This window comes from Dendrobates tinctorius, unplaced genomic scaffold (assembly GCF_039654945.1).
Source record: "Dendrobates tinctorius isolate UK_male_01 unplaced genomic scaffold, ASM3965494v1 ptg000107l, whole genome shotgun sequence".
NCBI lineage: Eukaryota > Metazoa > Chordata > Amphibia > Anura > Dendrobatidae > Dendrobates > Dendrobates tinctorius.
In genome coordinates, this window is record NW_027361775.1 from 45434002 (window position 1) to 45454249 (window position 20248).

The 20248-nt window shown below is 43.9% G+C and overlaps 1 protein-coding gene across 1 annotated transcript in view; it reads right to left on the minus strand.

Annotated features, from left to right (window-relative positions):
- TMEM207 (transmembrane protein 207) overlaps positions 1-20248 on the minus strand; it is a 118429-nt gene that overhangs the window by 45747 nt on the left and 52434 nt on the right. The window contains exons 2-3 of the mRNA XM_073589458.1: positions 7432-7466; positions 6857-6901 (exon numbers count right to left, since the gene is read on the minus strand). Of these exons, the coding sequence (XP_073445559.1) occupies positions 6857-6901; positions 7432-7466 (80 nt within the window). The remainder of the gene's footprint in view (positions 1-6856; positions 6902-7431; positions 7467-20248) is intronic.

Consider the following 20248-nt stretch of genomic DNA (forward strand, 5'->3'; position numbering starts at 1 on the left):
ACTATATATCTATACCTTTAGTGAACACCACACATAAAGGAAAAACAAGGGGAAAACCAGCAGGGCAATCACACAGTGATACATGCAGACCCAGTGGTATCTACAGCTGATAACCTCACAGACTACATAATTATAATTGTTAGGACAGTCAAATCACTGAACACAGCACAAAACACAAGAACACATTGACCATAAGTCCTGAATGTAAAAATATATATACTTTATTAGTTTATAAATAAAGGTACTTGAGGTATTTTAAAAGTAGCAAAGCATCAGCGTTTTATAACATAAAAATATACATAAGAGGGCAGTACTATCCATTTCATAAGGGCATACTATTGCAGTAAATGGTGCTAACAAATATATATATATATATATATATATATATATCTCAACAGTGAAAAAAAAATATTTAAAAACCAAAATGATAATATATATTCATAAGTAAGGTGCATACAAATTAGTAAAAATTGTATATCAATTCCCAATAGGTGTTCATCATAATTACAGAATAAGAAAACGTATATAAAGTGCAAAAAATATAAAGGTATTAAAGTGCAATATTAGTGCAAAAATAGTGAACACCATATGTGTCACTGCATAGATATACCACATAAATAATGGGAATAATACCCAATAGCACCAATAGGTGTCAGTATATGCGTAGTTTATGTCATGGACCAGGAAACTTTCTGAAAACAGCATTAGACATCAAAGAGTATGGTAAGTATAAGGTATAACTTACAAGCTACACTGCACCTGGTCTAGACAGCCGCCCTCCCCAACACGTGTTTCGGCCCTTAGCCTTTGTCAGGGGGTGGTGCCTATAGGAGACAGGTAAGTATATATATATCTATACCTTTGTATTATAAATCCGTAGGAATCCATCTTTATAGCAATGAGCTGGAAGAGAAGGGGACCTGGTATGTACTTACAGAACTCAGCCCTTTCTATCTACTCCTCTTCCAGTTGCCAGCCTTCTGTCAGTGACCTATAGATAACACTTCTCTGTCACCTGCTCCCCCGCCCAAGATCTCACTCAGGTTTAGTCATTCCCTAAGGTAGCTCCTGCGCCTTAAGGTCCTGCTGATGTTGCAAGAGTTGGACTATCGACCTGCGTATACACTGCCTCGCCCGAAATGAAGGCGCCTGCACGAGATTTTAGGTTGTGGTGCAGGTCACAGAGAAGAGTGACCTGTCAGTCACTGACTGAAGGATGGCAACAGGAGTAGAAAGAGGGGAGCAGGCAGGAGAGCTGTAAATGCCGATCAAGCCTCCTTCACCTGTGAGCTTATTTGCATAAAAATTTACCAAAAGGTTTCTAGAAAATGGAGAAATGGGCTTACAATACAAAGGATTTGACATACTGTATATACTCGTGTATAAGCTGTGATTTTCAGCCCATTTTTTTGGGCTGAAAGTCCCCCTCTCGGCTTATACGCTAGTCATATATGGGGGTCGGTGGGGGAGGGGGAGTGCGGTGTGTCAGAGACCATACTCCCCCCTCCTGGCATGGTCTCTGCAGCCCCCCTGCTTCCCCCATGATCTCAGTGTCCCAGCTGTTCCTGCATTCAGCGGTCACGTGGTACCGCTCATTAAACTCATGAATATGCGCATATTTAATGAGCAGTACCATGTGACCGCTGAATGCAGGATCAGCCTAGAACGCTGACATCATGCTAGAAGCAGGGGATGAAGAGACCGGGCACCAGAAGGGGGGTGGTGAGTATGACGGGGGAGCAGAGCAATACTTACCGCTCCCTTTCTGTCGCTGTCTCCAGGTCCTCTGGCTGTGACATTTAGCAAAGGGCACGATGACGTAGTCAGTGCACGCCCTCTGCTAACGTCACTGCACAGGACCCGGGAGACAGCGATGGATTCAGGAACAATAAATATAGCCAATGCCGGGGGCCTGAGCCAGTGGCTACACCGGCACCTGACCCCCAGCGATGAAGAGGTGAGTATGTCTTTTTTTTATAGCAGCAGTGGCAGCAGCATATGCAGGGTATTTATGTATGTAGCATCTACTTGGGCCACCATTAACCCTTGTGCAGCATATGGGGGGTATTTATGTATGGAGCATCTACTTTGGCCACCATTAACCCCTGTGCATGATATGGGGGGTATTTATGTATGGAGCATCTACTTGGGCCACCATTAACCCTTTTGCAGCATATGGGGGTATTGATGTATGGAGCTTCTACTTGGGCCACCATTAACCCTTGTGCAGCATATGGGTGTATTTATGTATGGAGCATATACTTGGGGCACCATTAACCCTTGTGCAGCAATATATGGGGGTATTTACATAGAGAAGAAAGTGGATAGGCACATTCCGTCCCGTGCAAAATAATCCTTTATTGTGGCATCAAGTTACCAACAGCAGGCAGATAAAACCATGGAGCAAGTACAGACGACGATTGTTTGGCGCTTACATTGCGCTTCAACAGGATGACCTGTTGAAGCGCAATGTTAGCATGAAACAATCGTCATCTGTACTTGCTCCATGGTTTTATCTGCCTGCTGTTGGTAACTTGATGCCACAATAAAGGATTATTTTGCACGGGACGGAATGTGCCTATCCACTTTCATCTCTATGGATATACAGACTATTTTCCTTGGAAGTGGCACCCGTCTTCCCTGATGTGTGTGCAGCTTCATTAACCCAAGGTCATACAGCTGTGCCTTTGTCCTGCTTTTTCTCTTCTATGGTATGTGACATGGGGGTATTTATCCTTGGAACATCTTGTTGGGCCACCATTAACCCTTTTGCAGCATTTTATGGGGGTATTTATCTATGGAGCATCTTTTTGGACCACCATTAACCTTGTGCAGCACCACCCTCGGCTTATACATGAGTCAATAAGTTTTCCCAGTTTTTTGTGGCAAAATTAGGGGGGTCTGCTTATACGCGTGTCGGTTTATAAGGAGTAGATACGGTAATCAACATTTCAAATTATTTAAATAATTACGCTAGTTTAGGGTCAAAAACATGCTGACAGACTAATTTATTGGTAGAACTTGAACAGGCCCAATGTAACTGCAAGAGCACTCATGGTTCTTAAATAATCTCATTTACACAGAAGACTGAGCAGATGGAACCACTGGACACAAATGAGAAAAAAAAATGATTGTAGAACTTTAGTCTGAATTTCATGATCAGATCAGAAAAGAAACAGCTTTAGAGAATACTTCTAACCATATTACAGTGCACCGCCCACATTTAATTGCTTTCAATCTTAGATGTTTTTGCATACACCACATCAATAAAGTCTATTACGTTTTTTGCTAACCCATAAGAAAAACCCTATAATGGCAAGTGAATCCAAAGTTTGCTCCATTTAGGTTTGTTTCTGCTGGATCTTTGCGACCAATATTGTGTTGGAACCTGAGCCTACTAAAAGATTTTCTGGTGGCCTAGAGTGACCGTCAGTACAGCGACCAATGAAGTAAGGTTGGACTCACAGACATTTTTTGGTAAATGAGGATTAAGAAAAGTTTCAGCTAACATCAAGGACTGTGCCTTGTTCACATAGACTGGAACATTGTTACAGTATGTCCCAAAATATTTTGTCAGCAAGACGAGAGTTGCACTTTGTAACATTTAGACCTTGCAATTCAGTTTTGGCATCTAGAGTGATTACTAAGGAGTCTTCAGTACTGTAAGATTGACTGATGTCTGTAAACCAGCATCGCAATTTCAAAATGTAACACCCAGTCATCAGGATGAGATAAAAATGATAAAGAATGTACTGTCCCTGCATTCCGAGGAGGATGGGAATTTGCGGAGAAGTATGACCTTTTATTTTGGTATTTGTCCTTCAAGGCAGTTGTAATGAATGGACGTTAGAGCTAATGCACAGGGCACTATTAGCACTGCCAGGCACAGGGGCGGACATATCATTGGTACAACCTGTGTGGCCGCACAGGGGACCATTTCTACCTCCAAAGCAGCTGCAATTTAGCATTTTTAGGAGCTCTTGGGCTACAAAGGGCCCATAGATTGTTCTTGCACAGGGGCCCTTTTCTGTCAGTGTCCCCCAGTGGCAAGGCAGACATCTGAATAAGAGCTTATGTACATGGCTGTATTATCTCCACATGTCTCCACTTGCTAGAGGAGGCATAAAGATTTTTATTATCTAATATTGTACAAATCCACTAGAAAAACAATCATGGCATGACCATCGGATTTCATATGTATAGGGCCCCAAATGCTAAAATATTGAGTTCAGGATGTTAAACATGCGCGATCATCATTATTGCACAAAAAAATCCCAGAACCTCATGGGGGGACCTAGTGAATGACCTGCATAGAGCTGGGACCACCGTAACAAAGGCTTCTATCAGTAACACACTACGCTGCCAGGGACTCAGACTCGATGCCAAACGTGTTCCCCTGCTTAAGCCAGCACATGTCCTGGCCCATCTGAAGTTTGATAGAGAGCATTTGGATTATCCAGAAGAGTGTTGGGAAAATGTCATATGGTCTGATGAAACCAAAGTATAACTGTTTGGTAGAAACAAAACTCATCATGTTTGGAGGAGACAGAATGCTGAGTTCTCGCCCGTGGAATGGCAAGCTAAAAGAGAGGGAGAATGTAAGGAGGTCGACGAGATTGCGGGTACCTGCGTGCCAGGTCCGGAACTAAAAGGGCTGAATCTTTTGTTCCCGGGGGAAAGCCTGAGTGGACCGGACCAACCTCTGAACCCAGGAGGGCGGGGAAAACCTGAAAAGGGCACACAGCATCAGAAGCATAAGAGGAGAAAGCACACAAAGCAGGGGAGTCTGGCGCTGGCGGAGTGCAGTGCAGAGGACAGCGCAGAGAGCAGCACACAGAGCGGTGAGTAGCATGCCCTGCTTCCCCCACCAATGGGTACCGGTGTGGCAATGGGCCATATAGAAGGAGCCACGGTCGCCTGCAGAGAGAGCCGTGGAGAGTAGTTTTTAGGCTGGAGGTTAATATCAATGGCCCCTTACCAGTCTAAGAAGCCATGCCAGTGGAGCAGAGCCGTGCCAGCAGAGCACAGCTGTGCTAGCAGAGCAGAGCCAAGCCAGGTGCAGCAGCAGCCGGGGAGAGGAGTGTTCCATCCGGGGAGCACCAGCGCCACACAGACCAGCGACCGCTGTCATCCACCATCAACAGCGGGGACCAGAGGGAGAGAGATGGGCAGTGTGTGCCCAGCAACCATCATAAAGCCAGGTGCCAGACGCTTCAGGATCGTGAGTATCATGCACGGGCTGCCGGAAAGAGACTGGGAGCATGACCGTTATCCACACTCCGACTGCGCTAGAGAATACCTGCCCAGACACGTTTGACCTGACCTTACCAGCAAATATTTTATGGAGCCACGCTGGGCTCGTGTAGGACGGTGGCCCTCACCATTGTTTAGCCACTACAGTATATGGACTAGGAGCAGTGGAAGGTACCGGAGGCCAACCAGTGTCACCAGAAGATGGGGTATTGTCATTAGCCGGACCCCACTAGAAAAGACACAGTTGCCGGCGCTATTAAGTTCGCAGCAGGAGCTACAGTGCTAAGACTTCCTGATACGCTTGCTACCAAATTGCAGTTATTTGAACCGTTGCACTTCACTTTGCCATTTATACTGTTTAACTCTTTACCTCCCTGCGTGGAGTATTCCCCTGTAAATAAACCTGTTAACCCTTGCTCTGCCTCCCGTCCGTCACTGCATCCCGCATTCCTACAACTTCTACCCATCACTGCTCTAGAGGAGATCTGCATGGAAGAATGGGCCAACATACCACAACAGTGTTTGCCAACCTTGTGAAGTGTTACAGAAAACGTTTGACCTCTGTCATTGCCAGCAAAGCATATATAACAAAATATTGAGATGGATGGGATGCCTACCCACCTTACCTCCACCTCCAGGGTGTGTCAGGAGGGTAATAAATGCCCAGCCATTTTTTTTTCTCTGTCTGTGGTGTGGAGGAAGGAAGCCTCCAGACTGAAGCTCCTGTGAGAGCTGCCGTATGTGTTATCCTGGAAGGTGGGAACCATACTAGGAAAGACTGTATATGAACTTATTACTTTTATTTGAGCCAGAAAGACTGTTTTTCTGTTAGTAGTTTGGGCTAATTGGTGTATGATGCAATAAACCACCCAGAGACTGTAACCAATCATGCTCCTGTATCTACCTCGGGGAGCAGCTAAGTGAGCCAGCCTTCCACAGTAGCAATAAACATCTGTGATTAACCACAAACTGCAGTGTCTGTCGTTTATAGTGTGTTTAAAGACCCTATTAATCACATTTACATGGACCTTAAGTCCTCTTCACACAACTATGTTTCCAGTATGTGTGGTATCCATTTTTTTCACGGATACCACACATACCCATTATAACCTATATTGCTATGCAAATGTCCTTGTTCTTTCAGCAGCATGGATGATAAAGGCCAATGCAAGTCTACGGGTCTGCGAAAAACATGTACAGTACAGATTGACACCCTGCACCTCCACCGATCATCTCCTATGAGTTATAGTGGTGTATGGTTTAAATAAGGTATGGAGGAGAACAGCACGGCTCTGTACACTATTTAGTGAGGAGCAGAAAAAATATCAAAGTGGAGGGAGGGCAATCCCTTTTACTTTAACAATTCCATGCTTTATGTGTACATTATGCATTTATATATTTTTATAGAATTTATGAAAACATTATGTGTGCTCTAATTGGTAGTATATTAATTTAATTAGCATTCAACACAAACAATTCCTGCCACTATTCCACACTAGAAAGCTTTTTTTGGTGGCATTTGTACGAGAGGGTATGCACATTCTGTAGCCCGAAAACAGATGAATAAAGACAGGTGAGGTTAGATCATTCCAGCTATACTTACCATATATACCATACACTCAATGGTTGTTCAATATAACTGACACATCTAGAAGATACAAAATAGACATCTGAGATATAGAGGGAATTTAATAACGCAGGTCTAAAAAAACATTATTTTTGATGAGCCAATGTTTTTTGAATGGTTTAAGGGTGCTTGAAGGTGCTGAATAAAAAAATCCCTTACTTTTGCTGATTTGGTTCTAGTTTTTAAGATAATTCATCCATGAAAATAATTCCTCAATGCGACTTGTGTACGATAACAAATGCACTAGATTTTTGTATTTTGACTCTTTAACAGTGTCTTAGGTAATGAAATATCTCATATAATTATTTTGTATTTCAATTTGTAGGCTTACAATATTATAAAAGCAACTTTTTGAAGCTGGAATTCTACTGTAATTAATTAATTAATTAGCTTTTAAATATCTCAGAAACTGGGGCCAATCTGGAAAAAAATGCAGCCATATTCTTAATAAGCACCATAAACTTGAAATAAAACCGTTCAGAAATCGTTGGCACCAAAATCACTGTATACCAATATAATCAATAATTAAAGTGGAATTAAAGTAAACTTACATCTCAGACAGGTCACACAAATTAGAGCTGGAAGGCTGTGGATAAATAAAATGTTTAAGGTCAGTGTCAATTCTCTGACATTTAACCCCTTCACTACCAAGGGTGGTTTGCACGTTAACTACCGGGCCAATTTTTACAATTCTGACCACTGTCCCTTTATGAGGTCATAACTCTGAAACGCTTCCGTGGATCCCGGTGATTCTGACAATGTTTTCTCGTGACATATTGTACTTCATGTTAGTCATAAAATTTCATTCATATAACTTGCGTTTATTTATGAGAAAAACGGAAATTTGGCGAAAATTTTGAAAATTCCGCAATTTTCCAACTTTGAATTTTTATGCCCTTAAATCACAGAGATATGGCACACAAAAAAGTTATTAAGTAACATTTGCCACATGTTTACTTTACATCAGCACAATTTTGGAACCAAAATTTTTATTTGTTAGTAAGATATAAGGGTTAAAAGTTGACCAGCGATCTCTCATTTTTGCAACACCATTTTATTTTTACGGACCACATCACATTTGAAGCCACTTTGAGGGGTCTATATGATAGAAAATACCCAAAAGTGACACCATTCTAAAAACTGCACCCCTTAAGGTGCTTAAAACCACATTCAAGGAGTTTATTAACCCTTCAGGTGCGTCACAGGAATTTTTTGAATATTTAAAAAAAATTAACATTTATCTTTTTTTCACAAAAAAAATTACTTCAGGTTCAATTTTTTTTATTTTACCAAGTGTAACAGGAGAAATTGGACTGCAAAAATTATTGTGCAATTTGTCCTGAGCACGCTGATACCTGATATGTGGGGGGGAACCACTGTTTCGGCGCATGGCAGAGCTCAGAAGTGAAGGAGCGCCGTTTGACTTTTTCAATGCAAAATTGGCTGGAATTCTGATCGGACGCCATGTCGCGTTTGGAGAGCCCCTGATGTACCTAAACAGTGGAAACCCCCCACAAGTGACCCCATTTTTGAAATTAGACCCCCTAAGGAACTTATCTAGATATGTGGTGAGAACTTTGAACCCACAAGGTCTTCACAGAAGTTTATAATGTACAGCGGTACAATTAAAAATCATATTTTTTCCACAAAATGATCTTTTCACCCCCAATTTTTATTTTCCCAAGGGTAACAGGACCCTTAAAGTTATTGTGCAATTTGTCCTGAGTACGCTGATACCCCATATGTGGGTGTAAATGACTATTTGGGCACATGGCAGAGCTCGGAAGGCAAGCAGCGCCATTTGACTTTTTTTTGCTGGAATTGAGATCAGACACCATGTCGCGTTTGGAAAGCCCCTGATGTACCAAAACAGTGGAAACCCCCCACAAATGACCCCCTTTTGGAAACTAGACCCCCCCAAGGAACTTATCTAGATGTGTGGTGAGAACTTTGAACCCCCAAGTGCTTCACAGAAGTTTATAATGCCCAGGCGTGAAAATAACAAAAAAATTTTTTTCCACAAAAATGATATTTTTGCCCCAAAATTTTTATTTTCCTAAGGGCAACAGGAGAAATAAGACCCCAAAAGTTGTTTTGCAAATTGTCCTGAGTAGGCTGATACCCCATATGAGGGGGTAAAACACTGTTTGGGTGCATGGCAGAGCTTGGAAGGGAAGGAGCACCATTTGACTTTTTCAACGCAGAATTGGCTGGAATTGAGATCTGATGCCATGTTGCGTTTGGAGAGCACCTGATGTGCGCAAATAGTGGAAACCCCCAATTCTAACCCTAACCCTAGCCCTAACCCTAGCCCTAACCCTAGCCCTAACCCTAGCCCTAGCCCTAACCCTAATGGGAAAATGGAAATAAATACATTTTTTTAATTTTATTTTTTTTCCCTAACTAAGGGGGTGATAACGGGGGGTTTGATTTACTATTTATGGCGGTTTTTATGTTTGGCAGCTGTCGCACGCTAAAAGACGCTTTTTATTGTAAAAATAGTTTTTGCATCACCACATATTGAGAGCTATAATTTTTCAATATTTTAACCCACCGAGTCATGTGAGGTCTTATTTTTTGCGGGACGAGTTGATGCTTTTATTGGTATCATGTTCGGGCATGTGACATTTTTTGATCGCTTTTTATTTCGTTTTTTGGGACGCAGAATTTACAAAAACCAGCGTTTCATGAATTTCTTTTGGGTGGTGCGTTTACGCCGTTCCGGGTGCGGTAAAATTTATAAGGCGGTTTTATTCTTCGGGTCAGCACGGTTACAGCGATACCTCATTTAGGTCGTTTTTTTATGTTTTGGCCCTTTTATGCAATGAAAACTATTTTATATAAAAAATAATTATTTTTGCATCACTTTATTCTGCGAGCTATAACTTTTTTATTTTTTCGCTGATGATGCTGTGTGGTAGCTTGTTTTTTGCGGGACAAGATGACATTTTCAGCGGTACCATGGATATTTATATGCGTCTTTTTGATCGCGCGTTATTGCACTTTTTGTTCGGCAGTATGATAATAAATCATTATTTTTTGCTTCGTTTTTTTATTTTTATTTTTTAAGGGGTTTGCTTAAGGGGTTAACTATTGGGACAGTTTTATAGGGCGGGTCGTTACGGACGCGGCGATACCAAATATGTGTACTTTTATTGTTTTTTTTTTTTTTTATTTCCAAAAAATGAATTTATTGGGGAATATTTTTTTTTTTTTAATTTACTGTATTTGGCGATTTTTTTTAAATTATTTTTACACTTTTTTTTTATTTTTTTTTTACTTTATTACAATGTCCCAGGGGGGACATCACTGTCCTGTGACAGATCGCTGATCTGTCACATCACAGATCACTGTGACAGATCAGCGATCTGTCACAGGCACTGCACAGGCTTCCTCATGCCTGCGTTTTGCAGGCACTGAGGAAGCCAGCTTCCTGCAGGCCCCCGGAGGTCCCCGTCGCCATATTGGATCCGGGGACCTGCAGGAAAGGAGCCCCCCGCAGCAGCGCTGCACATTGTGCTGCCGTGGGGGGCTCAGGGAAGCAAGGAGGGAGCCCCCTCCCTGCCGATGCTTCCCTTTAACCCCCGGTACACCGCGATCGTGTTTGATCGCGGTGTGCAAGGGGTTAACGTGTCGGGGGCGGTCCGTGACTGCACCTGACACATTGTGCTGGGTGTCAGCTATGATAATTAGCTGACACTCGGCCTCGAATAATAATAATTCGTAATATTCTGTCCATGGTAATTAGGTCCATGGTCACATGGACGGAATATTACGTCATTTGTAGGTAAGGGGTTAATGTACTTCTACATTGCAGTCACTAAATAATTCATCATCCACTCACACTGTGGGGTAACTATGTGCCCTGATGGAAAATTTGGATCTGGGTCCCCACCCCACCATTATTTTCGTCAGATCTACAGGCACCTGTAGCTTTTTAGATGCTATAAAGACATATGTATTCTCCCCCTCGCCCTGATAAAAAAAGCTCCAAATAAAATATGTAAACCACATAGAAATCTTGGCAATAAAATCTTTTTTAAGTAATACTTGTAAATATTAGTGATACAGTTACCAAATACCAATATACAGTTAGGTCCATATATTTGGACAGAGACAACATTTTTCTAATTTTGGTTCTAGACATTACCACTAGAGATGAGCGACTTTGCCTTTTTTGGGGTCGAGTCGGTTTTCATGAAACCTGACTTTCACAAAAGTCGGGTCAAACGAAATCGGCCGACTGAAACACGAAACCCAATGCAAGTCAATGGGGACGCAAAGTCAGCAGGGAGTGGAGGACAGTAAACACATCTACAGTGCCCATTTCAATGCCAAAAGCATCAATTCTTATTACTGAAGCTTGTCATCCTTAATATACTTCCTACTAATAGTTACGCATTGAAAACTGGGGGTTATTTGGCTAAAGTTGTGGGGGGGTTGGGCTGACTCCAGGTTTTCGTGTGCCCTGGGCCAAAGAGTGTCAGTGCACCCCTTTAACACATACCACAACTCATGATGCTCCGATATATTTCTCCATACAGTATAATTAGTCACATATAATGTTCCATACAGTATATGATGAGCTCCACATATTGCTACAGTATATGATGGTCCCTATGGACGATGCTCCAGTTTATTATGGGCCCAAATAAAGCTCCATATATAATGGGCCCCATTTGTAATGCTCCAGTGTATAACGGGCCCCTTAGATGCTGCTCCTGTGTCTGATCTGCCCCATTTACAATGCTCCAGTACATGATGGGCCTCATGAACGATGCTCCAGTGTATGATGGGCTCTAATAATGCTCCATATATAATGGGCCCCATTTGTAATGCTCCAATGTATAATGGGCCCCTTAGATGCTGCTCCAGTGTCTGATCTGCCCCATTTACAATGCTCCAGTACATGATGGGCCTCATGGATGATGCTCCAGTGTATGATGGGCTCTAATAATGCTCCATATATAATGGGCCCCATTTGTAATGCTCCAGTGTATAATGGGCCCCTTAGATGCTGCTCCAGTGTCTGATCTGCCCCATTTATAATGCTCCAGTATCTGATGGGTCCTATTTTTAATTAACCCAGGCATGGTAGGTGAAAAGAGCTCCATGGAGTAATCTGAACTGTGTGCTGCCACATCCTTCATTTTTGGTGTGGGTGAAGGACACAAGGAAAGGGGTTGCTCCTGACCAGAAGCCTGCAGATATGACTCAGTGCTTGCATTTTTTACAACTTCAGAAGAGGAGGCGATAGAGCTGGAGGCTGTTTCAGCAATGTAAGCCACAAACAGTTCCTGATGCTCTGGCTTTAAAAGCAGTCTACCTACTCCCAAAAAAGGGAGCCATACAGGTCTTCCATAGCTACACCATGACGCAGGCTCAACATCTCCTGCCTTAGCGGCTATTGTGTTTTTGGCACTACCAGGAGATGCACCACCACCACCATCAATACCAGGTGGCCCCCCACGCCCACGTCCGTGTCCTCTTCCACTATACTTCCTCATGTTTTGGAAAATGGACCCAAAATACCAGCAGATATATGGCACTGTATCAGAAGCATACAGCTCTATACAGTCTATGGATAACAGTAAATCTCCGTATATATTTCATGAGGCATACACAGATGCTCACAGGCTCAGTATGGATTACCCAATAAAATAAGCTGAAAAAGGGTACAGTATCACCAGATACAAGGTATATATAGTGTGAAGCCTTTAACAGCTTTCTTCATAATTGTTTATTTATTGTCCTTCTGTGATTTCTTATGCTTGTCATTTATAATGCAACAGCGCCACCTACTGGCTGTCTGTACAAACAGCTTTGGAGTTCATTCTAGTCTACTTCTCTTGTTTGATCTATCCGGCCACCGTAGTCTCTACCTTTGACCCCTGGGAGACATCATATAACCTTATTCTCCAGGAGCCATTTTAGTTTTTCATTCCATGTGGTACTGAAGCATCTCTCTGCCTCCCGGCTTACAGAAGCACTGTCGGTAAGGTGATTCAGGTTTTGACTTAGGACTATCTATACGTCAGTGCTTTTGTGTTTCTCCTTTGTAGTCAGCATTAGTTAGATCTCGTTTCCGTTTAAATAGGAACTACTTATGTACATATCTGTGATTTCAGTTCATGTATTACTTTACTATGTATGTACCATGTACTAAATGCTCCTATTGTTGTTTCACAGTTTCACTCTGCTTCATTGCAATAAAAGTTGAATACGGAAACTTCTCCAATCAATGAGTTGCGTGAAGGGAGTTAGCTTTATGTCGATTTATGTACGCCTTACACATAAAGAGGACAGAACATATAGTATAGTGTAAACATTATGAATCTCCACTTACATTTCAATAACACAAACGCTCTCAGGCCCAGTATGGATTACAGAAGAATATGAAAAGCTGTAAATGGGTAATGTAACACAAGTGTACAGCTATATACAGTGTTGGGGTGATCTTAAAGCTCCAAATATATTGCTGGAGTAACAGACAGACGTTTACAGGCTCATTATGGATTACACCAGAATCTAAATAGCTAAAAAGGTTACTGTATCAGAAGCGTTCTGCTGTATACAGTGTTGGCCAAATTGAAAATCTCGGTATATATTTCCGGAGTCACCCTCAGGCACTCACTCAGTCTGGGTTTGACCATAATAAAAAATGTTGCAAAAAAGGTACTGGATAACAAGATATCAAGTATATATATTTTAGGGTACAATTGAAATCTCCGTATAAATAGTCCCGTAGCCATTCTCAGACGCTTACACAGTATGGATTTGACCATAATGCTAAATGTCAAACAAAGGTACTGTATAACAAGATACAGGCTGTATCGAGTTTAGTGTAAAAATTGGTATCTCCGATTCACCGTATATATAGAAGGCATAACCCACACATGCTCACTCACTATGGATGATGTAGGGAAGGTGGACTGACAGACAAACCTGCCTGTAGTGAGAAGCAGAGGAGTAGCGCAGTGTAGGTGTGAAACCGCTAAGATAAAGAGAAAGGGTGCAGTGTTTTTGCTTGCCCAGTGGAGAGTGTAGGAGTGGGACTGAATAACTGCCATTGGTCAGAGAAACTGTCAGGTGATGGTGGGCAGAGTTACCAGAACTGGAAGTATAAAAGGCTGAGGGAAGGTTCTGGAAGAGTCAGTCAGCGAAGGGAGCACAGTAAAGAGGAAGTTCTGCTGAGGAAATAGAGACAGTGGAAAGGTTCCAGAGAGGACTGACAGTTGAGGCGGTCACGGGGGGGTGGCCCAGAGGACGGTGGCCGCAGACGAAGACAGCCTGGGGCTATCATAAGGACGGTGTGCTCAGACTGGTGAAGCGCTGTGGTGGATGGGTCTAGGGCAGCCCCAGTGGAAGAGCCACAGAGGACGCCATGATTAGAGTAACAAAGGAGGGTGAAGGTACCGGGGCCTGTGTACAGAGAAATGTGAAACGGCTGTGGTGAATTGCTGTGGTCGACAGAAGGATGGGCAATAAAAATGGACCTGTTCAATACAAACTCTGTCTCAGTCTCGTGTTTGTCTGCAGCAAGAAGAGGGTCCCCCCAGTTGGTTATCCTACAGATGGTACCGTAATACAAATTTTTGAACAAAGTTACTGTATCAGCACATACCAGGTGTATCCAGTCTAAGGGTAAATTTCCATATATACTTACGGAGTCAGACACAGACACTCACAGGCTCACTATGTATTACACCAGAATTAAAAAAGTAGAAAAAGGGAAAGGTATTCAAAGCATACACCAGTATACAGTGTTGTGGTACTTTTAAATCTTCGTATATACTTCAATCTCAGTAAGCAAGTCCAGACTCTCCGCTACTGGAAACTACATGGATACAAGTAGAGATGGAAAGTCAAGTGTTAGCAGAAATTTTGGAATTACTCATTGCGGGAAAACCTCCCAGTAGATGTTGCAGAGGCGATGCAGACCCTCAATTACTGTGTCTGTGGAGAAAGCGAAAAAGGTTCTGTCACGTCGGCAGTGACCACTGCCGTTTCAGCAGCGGCGGGGCCCACCGCTGTCTCCACTTACCCGCCCAGGGCTTGTCGTGAGGTGCCCGCCTCCTCCACCTCGTTCCCGTCCTCCCGGCACGTGGCTGCTCTGCGCAGGCGCCCTAGGCCGCGGGCACACGCTCTGCAGGTTTCTAAACCCTGCAGTGCCCGCCCAGTGGTTCTGGCCATCCAATCATCCAGCGGCCTATGGAATATCAGGCATCTCCAAGATGGTGGAGACGCCTGATTATCGTATGCTAACCCTTGCTCTTTTCTGGCCAAGTTATAGGGGTCTCCCTACAACTTCTTTCTGTACTCAGTCCTGTACTCCGTCTTGTACTCTGTCCTGTACTCGGTACCCCGTCTTGTACTCGGTACTCAGTCCTGTACTCTGTCCTGTACTCTGTACTCCGTCCTGTACTCCTCACCCTGTCCTGTACTCCGTCTTGTACTCCGTACTCCATCAAGTACTCTGTACCCCGTCCTGTACTCTGTACTCAGTCCTGTACTCTGTCCTGTACTCCGTACTCCGCCCTGTACTCCGTACCCCATCCTGTACTTCATACTCTGTCCTGAACTCCGTACTCTGCCCTGTGTTCCTGATCCATCCTGTATTTCCGGTCCTTCCTGTGCTCTGGTTCCCCCAGTTGTTCTCTGGTCCTTTGAGCCGCCCCTCTTGGTTCTAGCTGTTGCGGTATCTGTCTTCCGATGGTCTGCCCCTAATGTTCCCTGTATAGGGGTCAGCTCCACCTGGCGCGCTCGCCCCCGGGAGCTCCAGTTCCGCGATCCAGAGGGTCCACTCTCGGACGTTGCCATCCTTGGTCGTCACAGGTTCTTTGTGAAGAAAGGATTGCTTTATCGAAGTAGCTTGGATCACATCACCATTACTCGTCTCCATCAAATTATGATCACAGGGAGAGATGTACCCTTGGTCCTCACTGCCTATCATGATGTGTCTGGTCATTTTGGAATGCAAAAGACAGAAGCTACAGGTCGTAGGCGATTCTATTGGATTGGCATGAGAGGGGACATTGAAAAATAGTGGTAGGAATGTCACACGTCTGAGACTATCACAACTGTGAAAGGTGATCATAAACCACCACTGCATCCGCTTGTAAGCTGACGTCCATTTCAAATGGTAGCCATTGATCATCTGAAGGTAGAGGCCAGCAGGACAGGCCATAGCTACATCTTAACCATCATCGATCAATACACCAAATTTCTAGTGGCCGTCCCTGTGAAGGATTTAACTGCCCAGACTAAACAGCGGTGGAGTACGGAGAGGTAAGTATTGCAACTTGCAAGTGCTGTGCCCATGACCAAGCAGGGGGGCACACTCATGGGCGATGGTACTGGCACAGGGCCCCTCATAGTACGCTGGTGTGTCTGACGGCGAGTGGGCCCCCCACCATCAGAGGCACTGTATTGTACTATGAGGGGCCCTGTGCCAGTGCTGTCGGCCATCAGTGGGCCCATCCACCTGTTCAGAGCAACGGCACTTGCCCGGGTGCGCCAGGTCTTGACCCCAGCCGTTGGGGGAGGGATGGGCAGCCCACATAGGGAGGTTTAAAAAATGGCATATGTTGATGCGTTGGCTGGACATTCAGCTGCTGCAAAGGGCGTAATTGGGGAAGTCCGAGGAAGAGGAGGACAAAAGCGAGGCAGTTTTCTGACAACCTTTGTGTCTTCAGGGGAAGGTGGGACAAAATCCTTTGAAACCCATGCATGGTTCATTTTAATGAAGGTAAGATCATCAACATTTTGGGTCGACAGAGGGGTCCTTTTTTCTGTCAGGATTGATCCAGCAGCACTGAAGACTCTTTCAGATAACACACTAGCAGCAGCGCAAGCGAGCTCCTGTAAGGCATATTGTGCCAATTCAAGCCAGGCGTCCAGTTTAGACGCCCAATAGTCAAATGGGAATGACCTGTGAGGGAAAACATTGATATGGGAGAAGTAGTTTGTAACCATAGTTGACAACTGCTGCCTCCTGTCACTTTTAATCGATGCAGTATTAGCAGTCGCGTGAGCGGTACTTGAGAAATCATTCCACAACATGGTCATTAAACCCCTGTCTCCAACGCCACTTCAGCTGTGTGCACCACGAACACCTCTTCCATTGTGCCGACTATGGCTCGTGGGAGAACCAGCACCACTGCTGTGTGCTGGGAAAGCCTCAAACAAACGGTTTGCCACAGTTGCTTGTTTGTTAGCCTATATTATCTCTAGGTTCTCCTGTGGCATGATGTTGTGTAATTTGCCTTTGTAACATGGATCGAGAATGCTGGCCAGCCAGTAGTCATCATCCCTCATCATTTTGGCAATGCGGGGGTCCCTTTTTTGGATCCGCAAGGCATAATCGCACATGTGGGCCAATGTTCCAGGTCTTAATGATGCACTGCCAGTGATGGGTGGAGGAGCACTTTCTGGCAAATCCACATCCCTACAGTCACGCATAAACACTGTACCTGACCTTGGAACGCCCACATTTTCTCTTGCCCCCTGAGAAGCATCCTCCTGCCCAAAATAATCATCCCCCTCAACCTCCTCTCCTCCTCTTCCTCTTCTTCCTCCACCTCGTCCAGGACAGTTCCCTGACCAGACAATGGCTGACTGTCATCAAGGCTTCCCTCCTGCTCCTCCGCTGCAGATGCCTGATCCTTAATGTGCGTCAAACTTTGCATGAGCAGACACATAAGTGGGATGCTCATGCTTATGATGGCGTCGTCTGCGCTTACCAGCCATGTGCATTCCTCAAATCACTGTACCAGTACCATCTCTATGCTGACGACACCCAATTATACGCTTCTTCTCCTGACATCATGCCAGCCTTTCTAGAAAACACTGGCAATTGTCTAAACACTGTGTCTAACTTCATGTCCTCACTATATCTGAAACTGAACCTGTCAAAGACTGAACTCCTTGTGTTTCCTCCTGCTACTAATGTACCTATACCTGACATTGCCATTTCCATGTGTGGTTCCACTATTACTCCCCAGCAACATGCCCGGTGTCTTTGGGTCATACTTGACTCGGAGCTTTCCTTTGTCCCCCACATACGATCACTGGCTCGCTCTTGTTATCTGCACCTCAAAAACATTTCTAGAATTCGACCTTTTCTTACTTTTGACTCCACAAAAACTCTGACTGTTTCTCTTATTCATTCTCGTCTCGACTATTGTAACTCCCTTCTAATCGGTCTCCCTCTTACCAAACTCTCCCCCCTCCTATCTGTCTTGAATGCTGCTGCCAGGATCTTATTCCTTGCCACTCATTACACGGATACCTCTACCTTGTGCCAGTCATTACACTGACCATCCACTCCAGAATCCAGTACAAACTTATTACCCTCACCCACAAAGCTCTTCATGGCTCAACACCACCCTACATCTCCTCCCTTGTTTCAGTATACCATCCTACCCGCGCCCTCCATTCTGCTGATGACCTGAGGTTAGGATCCTCAATAATCAGAACCTCCCACTCCCGTATCCAAGACTATACACGTGCTGCGCCAATTCTTTGGAATGTACTTCCCAGGTCAATACAATTAGTCCCCAATCCCCACAATTTTAAGCGTGCCCTGAAAACGCATTTATTCAGACTGGCCTACTGCCTCAACACATTAACCTAATCTTTCCCTATGTGGCACAGCCAAAAGTTTTTACCATAACCAGGTTCCCCGCATTATGTTCCCACATGCTTTATGCATCCATTAGCCCTCTGCATCTGTACTGTTGCACACTTAACATTATGGCTGTTCCATACAATCAGGGCAACTGTTACCACCCACCTTTCGTGTCTCCCCTTTTTCCTCATAAATTGTAAGCTTGCTAGCAGGGCCCTCATTCCTCTTGGTATCTGTTATGATGTATGTGATTATTGTTATGCTGTAATGTCTATTTTCTGTACATGTCCCCCCTGAATTGTAAAGTGCTGCGGAATATGTCGGCACTATAGAAATAAAATTTATTAACATTATTATTATAACACTGAAGGACTTTACAGAGGTCTTTCAGCTTTGACCACTGCACACCCGACAATTCCATGTCTTCCCTCAAACTGCCTGCCCGTGTATCCTCCCACAAATGCATTACAGCCTGCCTCTGTTCGTACAGCCTCTCAACCATGTGCAGGGTGGAGTTCCACCTTGTTGCAACGTCTATGATTAGGCGGTGCATGGGGAGGTGGAGCAATCGCTGCAGCTTCTGCATACGACTGGAGTGTACGGCCGAGCGACGGATGTATGAGCACAATCTTTGCACCTTATGGAGCAGGGATGTTAACTCCAGATAATTATTAAGGAAGCACTGCACCACCAGGTTCAAAGTGTGAGCCAGGCAAGGTATGTGTGTGAGTTTTGCACGGGCTATGGCTGCCACAAAATTACGGCTGTTATCACTGACTACCTTGCCTGCCTCAAGATGCAGACTGCCAAGCCATGACTCTGTTTGTCGCTGCAAGTAGTCGGCCAGTTGTCAAGTGGGCCAGTCCTGTGTGACACAACCCACAGGCCGGTAACTAAAACGACAAGACACGGGGGAAGGGGAAACAGTTACAGCGGTGGGCCCTGCAATAGGGAACGGGGACATGGAGACCTACTGCACTCCCCTGAGACAGTGTCCCTAACACTAATAACGTTAGTGTCAAAGGTCACAAATTTATGACGACCTTTGACACTCTCAATGCTGGAATGAATGTGTCGCATGGTTTTATGTCTTTTTACATCAATTAAGGAATTTGCTCCTAACACCTTGTAGGGGCATCACAACGCATTAGGAGACCCCAATCAGAGGACAATAAAACATCCGGGCTCCTTATCTATGAACTGGTCCAATATTTATGTTTCTCCCTCTCCCATAATCATAATTCTGCTTCACGTCACTTGTCTCATCTATTGCATTTTTTCTGTGCTGTATTGTGCATAAATATGTGACTCTTCAGATTTTGTATTAGTCTATGCCTGATGAAGAGACCTGAGTAGTCTCAAAAGCTTGCAATGTGTTACCATCTTTTCAGTTAGCCATTAAAAGGTATCAACCACTGAGGACTCTCGATCCTGAATATTTTTCTATCTACTGGCTAACAAGGTACAAAGATATACATCTTTCCTGTGTGTATATATATATATATATATATATATATAAATATATATACTCTATGTGTATATATCTTTTCTTTGCTACCCTGTCAGTGTGATTTTACTGTGCACCGCATATGAATTACCGGCTTTTCTTCTAACTATCTATCTATGTAATATAAATACATATATATGTGTGTGTGAGTCACAGACATGTATATATACTGTATATATGTATTCTATGCGTATATATCTATTCTATCTATTGTTTCAGTGTGATTTTACTG